Source organism: Siphateles boraxobius, unplaced genomic scaffold (genome assembly GCF_051911475.1).
Source record: "Siphateles boraxobius isolate OS27281-9 unplaced genomic scaffold, OSU_SipBor_1 130, whole genome shotgun sequence".
Lineage (NCBI taxonomy): Eukaryota > Metazoa > Chordata > Actinopteri > Cypriniformes > Leuciscidae > Siphateles > Siphateles boraxobius.
In genome coordinates, this window is record NW_027508734.1 from 21941859 (window position 1) to 21953997 (window position 12139).

Sequence of the window (12139 nt, forward strand, 5' to 3'; positions counted from 1 at the left end):
AAAGAAAATCCTAATCTCTTAGTGCTAGCGATGAAGGCCTGTACTCACTGACTGGACAACATTACATGAGGGACTGGTTTCAATAGAATTTACATGCCAAGTTTAGAATAAGTCTTACCTGAGAACTCTCTGGACTATTTGTTCTTCCGTGGAAGAGAGTCAAAACTACATTGCATATGTGTTCATCTGCATTTGCAAAATTCTTCAATGCAAAATTTTAAACTAGCATTTCATCTGCTCAATTATACTGATATATATGATGAGAAGATATAAATCTAAAATAAAATTTTAACCCTTCTGAAATCATTTGAATGTAGGATCCAATGTATGTTCGTTGCCAGAGAATATGTTCTCACCAAACTTGTGCCAAATTTAGACCTGCAAAGCGAGAGCTCAAACTTTATTGACATTGCTTTTGTTTTTCAGTTGCCTATAGTAATTTTATTTCTTCAAATATTTCAATTTAATATTGCAAACAACTTCACAACATACAAAATGAATTATATTAATCCAGAACACATGTCAATGAATAAATTTTTTATATATTTTATATATACTTTTTTCATCTTGTGGGGATAAAAAAATAAACAGCAAAGCTTTGACAACAGCACCTTGACATAGTATGTATTTCCAACATTACCTTGAGAAGTTGAGGATAGTAAACAGATAGAGTACTGAGAGGAGGAAATCCTGTTACGGTTGAGAATGTAAACGGAATGTTTTGGTCGGAAATCTTTTCCTTGTTTTCCCAAAGTGGACAGTTTCTGAATTCACAATTGAAGCAGCATGCAAGTTTTTTTTCTTTTCGTTTTTTCTTTTCTTTTCTTGAATGTAATTCTTCCTTACCCCCTCCTCTCCTCATCTCTCAAAATCTTGGCAACGTAAAAAACACAATGTCTCGAGGAATGTGATATAGTAATTTGAACTGGGCGCAAATGACTGATCAGATCTTTTTTTAATTGTTTACAAGGTCATGAATATGTTCAATAAATAGACTGTAGTATCACTTTAACTGTATAAACTTCATCTTTTTTACATGCAGTCCATAAAATTTTCATCTGACGGAATAATTTACCCTGTTATGTATATATACAAATAGATATTTTCTCTTTTCTCTCTCTTTTTTAGAACTCTCGATAAAATCTATACATTGTGTACACTATCTGCCTCTTTTAATGGTCAATGTGCATACACACGAAGTGTCTATCCGTATAAACCGCCAGCCGATCTTCCTTTTGCTATCCATGGTAAGGGCACGCACGTAAGACTGGGTTGTCCGGCATTGCGAGTTATAGTGCCGCTTGTCTATTCCTCGGCAGCCCTCCTTTGTGTACCCCAAGGGGTTGCATTTGGTCTCGTAAAAGTATTGCTTCAGCTGACCGTTAGTCACAGGGACCTTCTCCAGGACAGTGACTGTCTGTCCCGACATGTCTATGGCCGTCTTTTTGTCCACAGCCGTCACCCACTGGCTAATACTGTCACAAACGCTGAGTTCCCCTCGCCGTGCGGGGTCCGAGTGCCGCCGCACGCGCATCGACATGTTGGCGGCATCCAGGTAGTTTTTGTATTCCTCCAAGAGAAAGAGTAACGGCGGCTCCAAAGGCACTTGGTTGCTGATCATCACCCGCGAGGCATACAGGTCAACGTCCTTCGAGTCTGCCGTGGCTGCGGGACCGCCCCCCCCTTTGCCTTGGTCGGCCCCGGGACCCAGTTGCTGCGTCGCCTCCCCTTCCCCCTCAAGCAACTCCTCAATCACCTGCTCGAAAGTGTCCGTGAGCGAGGGCAGCCCGCCCCCACTCTGTGGAGTCCCGTGGCCTCGGCTGCCTGAGGTGACAGCAGCAGCGGAGGCGGCAGCGGCGTCCAGGTAGCTCTCGGCCCAATGGCCCCCCTGCAGGCCCGGGATCTCTCTCACGGGCGCAGCTCTCATGCAACTGATGTATGAAATAACCATAGTAACAAACAGGATGGTCATCACTCTTCTAACCTGTTGGAACTGGAGACAGCAAAAGGGGAAAGACAAGAGGGATGGGGGAGTGAAAAAGGGGAGGGAGGAAGAGAAAACACAACGTAAAGAAACCATTTTCATTCAAGATACTGCATATAACATTACGTGAAACACTTCTCCCCTAATCAAAGAAAAATGAATAGTCTTGTGTGGTTATTGTGGACAATGAAACTGAGATCGCAAATAATTTCCGTAACGCATGTACAAAGCGTGACACAAACACAACATGCCAACTTGTTATTTCTTTAATTCATTTTTAGTTACTGGCCCATGGGAGTGCAACTAACACTGCACATTTTCTCCATCCCCACTCACACACCTGCACTTTGGCGGCCCCCTTCCCCCTTAGCAGCAAATGCAGCAGGCTAAATTCAGAGACCCTGGAGTATCATTAGGAGGACACCAGAGAACTGCTCCCACTCTCCTCCGTCTCTCTCTTCCCCTTCCCTTCCTCCTCCTCCACTCTTCCCTTAGAGGTGTGTGAACTGCTTGTGCGACTTTCAGACGGAGCAGATATAGGTGACATGTCAAAGCCCACCAAAAAAATGACAGAACAGTGTCTATCATCAAAGTTTGCATGAGTAATCCAATGCTGAAATAATTGTATTTTAAAATGTGATATTATTACAATTATATATTTGTATTATCAAATAATATAATTGTCTTATTATTATTATCATCATTATTTATTATATTTATTATTATAAAAGTCAAGTCAAGGATGAACAATACATACTGCTTAAATGTAAAACAAACATCTAAACTTCTCTGGAATTAACTGAGCAAGAAGAACAAGCCTGCACACTACGATGCCAAACAGATGATTATCTTTCCAAATAAGAGTTAAACACTGAAACGGAGAGACAAAGGAACAGAGAGAGATATGGAAAGACACTGTAAGAAATCAGAGAGAGATTTGAAATCAAGTGATCAGGGAACGAGACGGAGATAAGGAGAAAAGATGCCAGTCATTCATTCAATCTTTCAAACCTACAAACAAACTGCCGTTTTTTAGTCAATGGAATTTTTTTTCCTGGCAACAAAATCAATGCAAATAAATTACAATTCTAGGAAACCTATTTGATTCCTCATCTCTCTCATTTCCTCTCTGCAGCTTTCTCTTACCTCTCTGAAGTCCCTCTATGAGTCGCTGTGATTCATTGCATCCAACGGCATCCCGACACATACGAACAGACAGGGGGACATGCATACACAACAACAAAAAAAAGATACCCATTACTCGCACTTTCCTAAGGAGAAGGAGGAGAGGTAGGGCTGGGGTAAGGGGGGTGGAGGGGGGTGCATTTAAAAATATCCAGCACCGCAGCAAGGCTTCGCCAGTTCTCTGCGTGCTGTCCTCCCGATGCCCCACGCAGCCTCAGGAAGAGGCAGAGGGAGGATCCGCTCCCAGAGCAAAAGGCAGTACGGGCCAGCAGGAGACAAGGAGGGACACGCCCTGTCTAAAAGGCATTTTGTTTCATTCTTAATTGGTGTCTGGGGCCACGGCTGCGATTTGCTAGCGCAGAGATGACTGCCATGGAGATGTGCTATCTATAAATAGGCCGGTTGGGAGTCCCACAGTCTCGATTCAGAATATCACAGCCCTCTACTTAATGAGCTCAAAGTCCCCTCGCTCAGTGACGTTGCAGTCCACGAGGGGCGCGTGTGTGCGTCAATGTGTGTGTGTTTAGCTAGGGAGATGAGATGGGAGCATCTTTAATCTCTCCTCTCAAATGGTCAAAAACACGCATGGAAAAACCCAGACCCGAGGATACAGCTGTGGAGGACAGATCAATCTTAATCAAATCAGGCAGCACGCAAAATGTGTGTACAAGCTGCTTCTGCAGGCACGAAAAGATACTTCAGTCAGTCAGCTTTCCCCGTAATGGAAAAAGCTTCTTACATTGTCAGCAATTACCTCTGCTAAATATAGCGAAGAATTTAAAGTGCCTGCCTGAGGATTATTCAATGATTCTGTCTTATTTCATTCCTCCAGATGTGGGATATATATATTGCGGAGGCTTCTGAATGAAATACCAGCATCAGTCATGCTGACACCCAAATCCCTTCTGTCGCCTACCTAACAGCAGGTGGAGTACCAATGTCATCTCTCAACCAAATCCAACTGGTAATAGATCACCTCAATAAATATATTACAGAGCTACTTGGCTTGCAGTATCATGTAAAAGGTCAGTTATTGTTGATTACTGAACTTCGAAAAGCTGACTAAATACTATATTTCCCTCCTAATTAGACCAGCGCATCGTGTGTAGTTGTGTGGCAGGGGGTGGAGGCCAAGAACACAACAACCCTGATGACGTCTCTCTCTGGTCTCAAATGGGGATGAGAGGAAAAGGGCGGTGGGGCTAGAAGGAGTGGTGCTAGGGGGCAGTGCCACTCATAAGCTCGCAATTGCTTTCCATTTCCCTCTGGGGTCCGTTCTCACCAGGAACAACACACGATTTTATTTCTAACTCTGCTATTTCCTGTTTCCATCAAGAGAATCAATATGGATTACACTCTCAATCAACTTCCTGTTAAAACGTAATCTAGACGATGAATCACTTTATTGCTCTGGGATTGAGTTGGCAATAACCGAGACCTTCTGTCTCATTCAAAGCAGCGAGGGAAGACAAGATAACCTCGATGGACATGTTTGTTCTGCTTTAATATGTATTTGAACTGCGTATGATAATGAAATATCAATATCCTGTCATCGTATGTAACGATGTGCAAACATGAAGTGTGTTTGTGTATAGAGAGAGTACAGGTGGTTTTGATGGGTCACAGAAAGAGAGTGGTTATGTGGTAGTAGCTATCACAAAAAAAGAAAAGAATCTAGTCACGGTTTCAGGTGTTTAAATGTCTAAAATGAAGGAGATGACTTTCATGGTTGATGCTGAGATAATCTGTTAGACTGTCATGTAAACAAAGCTGCTAATTCATGCTATTCGAGTCCCATTTGTTGGACCTTTGAAGCCAGATTCATTATGAGGCATTGAAAATACTACAAACAAAGTTCCATCAATCTCTTCCATCAAAGCTCTTATGAGAAATCATCCAGCCTGCAGTGATCTTTCAAGCTCTCTATCTACAAAGTAATATTGATGAAATACTTCATCCACACAGCTGTATTTGATCCTTGTGGTCAGGGCTTATAGGAGCATGTTCAAACACCTTTCACAGTAAAACATGATTGTACTTTAATTGGGCATGAGTGGCAGCTCTATAGTTTTGGCAAAAGTCTACATGCACCTGCTCAATTGTTTGGAGAGGGGCAGGTAGAACAGGATAGATTGGTTAACATAATCCTGATTCCCCCACAACTTTATTTGCTTAAATCTCCATGCTATAGAAGGATTAGGAGAGAAAAGCACTCATGACAGATGTATAAGAATCTTCCAACTTAAAAGTATTGTGGTAACAGACACTTTTTTTGTGGGTCTTAGCACTCTAAAGGAAAATAGAAAAAAAGAAGAAGCATTCACTCCTTGGGGCAAGATCCTTAACAATGCATGATTAAATATTTGAAAAGAACAAAGGTTAGGGGAAAATGCTTGTAGCACAAGAAAATATTTTAGATTGCTTTGGTGTACTTGTTTCAATGAACTGTAGCGTGCATCACCTAAGCTCACACAGGTGTCTCAGCTGTTAATTATTATTCTGACTTTGAGAACACAATAAAATGTGAAACTCATAACAGTTACAATCTGGCATTAGTTGTTAACACAAAAAGGGACAACTGTGAAATAACTCAACTTATCTGTGGTGAAATATTTGTTTTCAAATTTAAGGTTTTTCAAAGAGTTTGAGTTGTAGCTGATTTAAAGGGGTGGTTCAGGATTTTGGACATCGGACCTCACTTCCAAGTTAGACTGGGTGTTATTTATCAGTGGAGACAGTAATCAAAAATTTTCATTCAGTGCTTCCAGTTGCATAGTTCGCTGGTGTTAGGCTAACGCAAGTCAACGGTATCTGCTAGCCTGCAATTAAAAACAGTTTTACCCACTCCACAGAACACCAAAAGCAAATAAATTATAACGCCAGACTATCGATGTAAATGTCTGTTGAGAGAATAATGTTAGAAATCAAACTACCCTTTCATCGCATTGCAATAGTTAGACTTTGTTCCCTGTATTTATTAGCACAGTCTACAGCAGCAGCGGAGTGATATTAAGTTACCTAGGCAACCGAGAGAGCCGGTCCACATGACAATCACGCAAGTGTATAGAGTGCCGAAGATGACGTCACTTTAGCCCCTTTCACACAGAGATTCCGGAATATACACGGATAAAGTGACCCGGGATTTGACCCGGGTTCATTTGATTTTGGTTCATTCACACTGCCAGTGATTTTCCGGAATCAAGAGAGTGCATTCACACACAACCCGTAAAAATCCTGTAAAGACACGTGACATCGATGTGACATGTAATGTCTCAGAAGCGTTTATAGTTTGCTTATGAGTGGCGATTCTCTCTCGAGAAACCACGCTTGAACATTTTTATCTCTGATTCGAGCATAAACTAGTGCATTACGTACCGTTTCACTAGCCTGCTTTCACTTCACTTCAGCGTCATCATTATGACACGGCATTGATTACGGCTTTTGTTCACACAGCGCGCGTTCCGGGACTGATCCCGGCAATGTTACTAGGTCCCCAACCCGGCATCGATCCCGGCATCAATCCCGGGTCGTGTTTGCGTTCACACAGAAGGCGTTCTGGCAATTTCCCGGCAATTTCCCGGGATCGGCGCGCTGTGTAAAAGGGGCTTTTGTAGGACAACTCGGAAGTTAGCGGTGCATGGGTTCCCTCGATCGAAAAGCTATGCATTTTCCCCATAGACTTTTGGAAGATCTGTGTTCAACAAAGAGTTGTGACCCTTACACCTTGAGTCTATCAAGATAATCTTTACAAGTTAATCCAAAATTTATACATTTTGAAGCCTATATAAAGTTTAAAAAACCACAAGCAGACACAATAAAGTAAAAAAAAAAAAACACAAGCAGGTTACAACTGGTGTGTTTTATCTCATAGATCAAAACGTAAAAATATTTAGAGGCTTTGTTAACCACAGACCTTATTTCAGGCGATTTAGCAAAAACCCATTCAAAAAACCCAAAGACTTTAGGGCGAGGGAACCGGAAGTGCTAAAATGCTAACTCACTTCCGCGTTTTGGCCTACAAAGTGACGTCATAACTTCGGCACTCTATTTACCTGCCGCTGACACTCATCACTACAGAAGCAGAGTATATCACCATGTTGCCAATTCCTTCGTTTACAATCGAATATTTCAATATCGTTGTTCAAGGCTAATACTAGCTAGCTAGACGTCCCGACTGTAGTGCGCTTCTGTTCTGTGTTTTCTTTTCGGTGCAGTACCCGGAGCAAAGTAAAATTCCGCCGCTGCTGAGAAAATAGTTCCTGTTAATGTAATGCGATCATTGAGATGCAAGAGTAGTTTGATTTCTAACATTATTCTCTAAACAGACATTTAGACATCGCGCTAGCCTAGCACCGAAGAACTATGCAACTGGAAGGACTGGATGAAAATTTTTGAAATCTGCCTCCACTGATAAATAACACCCAGGCTAACTTGGAAATAATCTGATGTCCAAAATCCTGAACCACCCCTTTAAGTATGTCAAGGCCTCTATCTTGACCCACCCCTAATCCTACCCATCTCCACCCCTTGGATCTTGATCCGACTCCTCCCCATCGATCTCATGTACTGCATTGAGGTGCTACTGGAGAGTTCACATCAATAATGTGATATGGGGTGGGGGTCTTAGTCAAATATATATTTCCATTACAAGATATACAGCTTTAAACAGTGTTTTATCATCACCTCACCAGTGATAAAAGTTAGATTGCAATTAGAGCGCGTATTTTCACCTGCACTTTCACCGGAAGTCGCTTTTGCTAGAAAAGGTAGCCATGACAACAAAACGTTGCGCAAGCGCAATACAATCAGTTACGGGCGGTAAGTAGAAAAGCAAGTCACTAGGCTTGTTCGACTTGAACCGGCGCTGCACAAACCGATCGGTTGATGACATCAAAGTACCGCGAGAGCGATTCAAAAGCATAAGGAGCCGTCTGCTCTCTAATCGCTCTCGCGGTACTTTGATGTCATCAACCGATCGGTCTGTGCAGCGCCAGTTCAAGTCGAACAAGCCTACTATATATCACTTCTTTAGCCTATAGATTTACATATTCACAGATATATCACAATAAATGTTTTATTAAAAAGTTTTTATTGACGTTTAGCTAACTGTACTAGCGGCACGTTTAGTTGCGTAAAACGAACCTCAACAGATTATTACACCCATTGGCTAAAACTAAATAGGGCCTAGGCTATTATACACAGAACAGTTGAAATTCCTTTAAAAGCCCTTTAAAATACAGAACCCCATTGAAAGACAATGTAATTCGCTCGATTGTAAATGTGTCTCTAAAGCTGAAAGGGAGAAGACAAAGACAAATTAAACATTAGTGCTGTAATAATTTATGTATAAGTTTCGTCTTTTCTCGTAACAGGAGTAAGGGCAACGCATTGGCGAACAGGATCCGCGAGGGAAATATCATCTAAGATTTGCCATTATATAGTAGAGTTTGAGTTTTTTCCGGGAACTTTCAAAGGGGGAATTGAAAATATATCCAAGTACACATACTTCTCAAGCCGCGATGGTGCTGGAAGCACAAACTTTGTCACATTACAGTTTCTAAACTTGAAAAGTGGTATCAGAGAGAGGATTCTCTTAAAACATCGACATCCACTCAATCCATCCTTTACTTGTTAATAGGCTTTACAACACTTCTGCACTAGATGGCGCATTCGTCTACACAAAGCTCATTTGAAGTGAAGGCAAGAAGATTAGCATAGCATGAGAAACATCTTTCTCTTTCTGTGACATAAACATATACGCGCACACAAAGAGAACGCAGATTAATGAGGCTACCAGATAGCTATAAGAATAAATGTGCATGTTTTCTTTGCTGCAGCCTATATTATCTATATGCTTTTCATCTAAAACAAATTACAAACAGAATAGTGTGTGTATATAAGCATCATAAATTACAACACGCATTAGAGTCAATTAGGATTTGGATAAAATGTTTGAAAATCAACTTAAGTGTAATTTTGTTCAAGCAGTGTTGTCCAGTTAGCATCCAAAAAGCAGTCTAGAACTATAATTTATTTGTTAGTTTTTAATTCAAAAACTTAATGTTTGCTTTGGGAGTTCATCTGTTCCTACACGGTAAACCTAAACGATGATCTCAAGTTTCATGTTCTTCCAAGTCTCATTGAATTCACCAAACGCATTTATTCTCTGAACGTTCTTATACACAGCCTAGTTTTCGCTTAAACTGTCTAAACAATCTGTCCTTATGAATAAATAGCCTATGTTATGCAGTTTGGTGAAACTTTAATACGCCTTTAATTCCTACGTAAAACAGGATATCAGTAAAGCTAACTAATAAACAGTTGAACAGATAAAAGCTACAAGGATAAACAGCTAATAGCCCTGTATAATAAGCAAAAAAAACTTATTGGTTTTACTGACCCCTATGAGAAATTCAATCAACATAATAACGCCGTATCGTGTTAATGAACGCGAGGATACCGTTTCATGTTGCCGCTGCATGATCCAACACTTGATTACTTTTTCCTAACTCCCTTTCTCAATTCAGACGCAGCCAGTACAAAACCTGCATTTCTCACTCTTTTCCGCACAAAAAACAAAACAAAAAAACAAACAAAAAAAAACATACCTTTACTGTCCAGTCGTAAAGGAGACCATTCAGGAGGATAGTGTCATCTGGGATGTTTTGGATAAGCCCTCCGCGTAACTAGTTTACGATATTCACCCGCTCTTCGCCAAGCAGCAGCTGCAAGTAGTCTCTTCAGCTTTTGAGCAAATAGATTAAATTATTGATAGTGGAAATTGCATGGTTGAGGTAATGGACTCCCATGACTGAGCGGATCCTTTGGAGTTGGGTTGAAGCAATTGGATGGCATGGTGAGCGCTCGCGGTGTAGTGCGCATTGAGAGAGCTCTCCAGCTTGAAATGACGGCTTCATTCCTCGCGACTACAGTAACTAACTACTGCCGTGACGTTGCAACATGTGACTCCAGCGAGAGCGCGACCGAGCGCCAACCGAGTGAGACACTTATGCCTAACAAATAACCGGAAAGAATGTTATTGTGGCGTTTGGCCAAAGAGCAGCATATGACATAAACCTTTATAATTCCTGGTATACGGGTTAATTCAACCGAAGCAGGAACCCATAATTCCTGAACATATTGAGCCTGAAAATGTTTTGTTTTTCTGTTTGTTTTTGAAGTCATCGCTTTCTTCTCTTAAACGGTCCTTCAACTGATAATTGATCAATCAACAATCAATGTGGGTTTTTGATATTTGTCCCCATTCTTTTCTTTTCTTTTCTTTTCGTCTCTCTCTCTCTCTCTCTCTCTCTCTCTCTCTCTCTCTCTCTCTCTCTCTCTCTCTCTCTCTCTCTCTCTCTCTCTCTCTCTCTCTCTCTCTCTCTCTCTCTCTGTGTATGTATGTATGTATATATATATATATATATATATATATATATATATATATATATATATAATGATTCCTTTGTATGCTGATACAGAGTAGGCTAGTGTTTTGTTTCAGACATCAGAAATTGGCCACAGGTGAACACCTGAAATCTTTGTAGTTTTAGCTTAATTCGTAAAACCTGTACAATAATCATTTATGGTTTAAAGTTATTACATTTGCTGTTCTCAATTAAAAAGATGGTTTTAAGTTATTGCGTTTGCTATCTAAATCTCATCAGTTAATTGCACTTTCAATTCATTGGCTTTGCTGCCACCAAATGCTGCAACAGCTTCCTAATGGACAGCCGTTAGGTTAATATGAAACACCTTTATGCGATCTGCTGAAATTGATATTTGCAATTGTGACTCCACAAAGGTAGCTTCAAAGTAAAGAGCTCATTCCTTGTCCCCGCCACATCAAGGATCTATTATTCCCTGGCCATCTTTGTATGTGATATTTTAAACTATTGTCAGTTTGAGCCCCTCTGTCTGCCAATGGAGCTTATGTGCCAGATGTTGGACTGCTTTTAAAACTATTCATTGTTCTTCCAGTGTCAGTTATATTCCTCCAATAATGGGAGCGCTTTGTTTGATATTTGTAAGGTAAATGGTCAAAGATGTTTAGACTAATAGCAGGGTGATATAATTTTGCTCTTCAACTTCAACTTTGCCATTTATTCTATGTAGAATTTAAAATGACCTTCCAGGGAGAGTTTAGGGAAAGCATTCTTTGCTCTTTCACCCAATGCTGAACCACATCATTAGCCCCATACTTTCACCAAGACTCTGAGCTCCAAGTGCTTTTGGATCTCATCCAATGGAAGATTTATATTGATGAGTTTCGTGTATAGTGATGATGATTTTTCGCTGCATAAGGTAATGAGGTGGAGCGGTTTCAAACCTAGCTGTTCCCAGCATGAGAGTGGATGCTAACACCTGCCTCCTCTCACATACATACACACAAAACTCCCTCTTTCTCTTTCTTTCTCTCATTCTCATCTTCCATGATTTTGCACTGGTAAACTTACATACTTTCACAAATATACCCTCTCCTTCACTCCTTTTGACATATTCATGCTTACAGCTCCCTTCCTCTCTCCTATAGGGACAAGCCAAGATGAATATAATTCATCCCATAGGTTCACAGGAGGAGAGGGCAAACCCTGGATGACAAAGAGTTGCATCAGCAATTACTGAGCGACATGACTCCAAGAGAGGTAAAACACACACACACACACACACACACACACACACACACACACACACACACACACACACACACACACACACACACACACACACACACACACACTCATGTACACTCTCACACTGTGCATTAGGGCTGTTCCAGCTAGGTAATCCATAAATAAATCACTCTGCTTCTCATTAGGAGCACAAAAACAACATGGATCAGAACTGCACATACAGCACAAAGTTGACACCACCACCACAGAAAGAACTATGATAACCACAAAGTGGACATATGGACTAATGAGAATACAGCAAGTGATGAACTGTGGGAAGACCTTGACTTTCATTCGC

The 12139-nt window shown here is 40.9% G+C and overlaps 1 protein-coding gene across 4 annotated transcripts; it reads right to left on the reverse strand.

Moving 5' to 3' along the window:
• Positions 1-936: 936 nt before the first annotated feature.
• bdnf (brain-derived neurotrophic factor) lies at positions 937-10074 on the reverse strand. Of its 4 annotated transcripts, none has more exons than XM_077228686.1 (2): positions 9778-10074; positions 937-1993 (listed from the first exon to the last, which is right to left on the reverse strand). In XM_077228686.1, the coding sequence occupies exon 2, from the start codon at positions 1970-1972 to the stop codon at positions 1160-1162; it is 813 nt and encodes a 270-aa protein (XP_077084801.1). In that variant the 5' UTR covers positions 1973-1993; positions 9778-10074; the 3' UTR covers positions 937-1159. The 4 variants fall into 4 exon arrangements, with proteins under 4 accessions (XP_077084801.1, XP_077084802.1, XP_077084803.1 ...); XM_077228687.1 differs by lacking the exon at positions 9778-10074 and adding an exon at positions 7222-7354; XM_077228688.1 differs by lacking the exon at positions 9778-10074 and adding an exon at positions 3131-3190.
• Positions 10075-12139: the final 2065 nt, after the last annotated feature.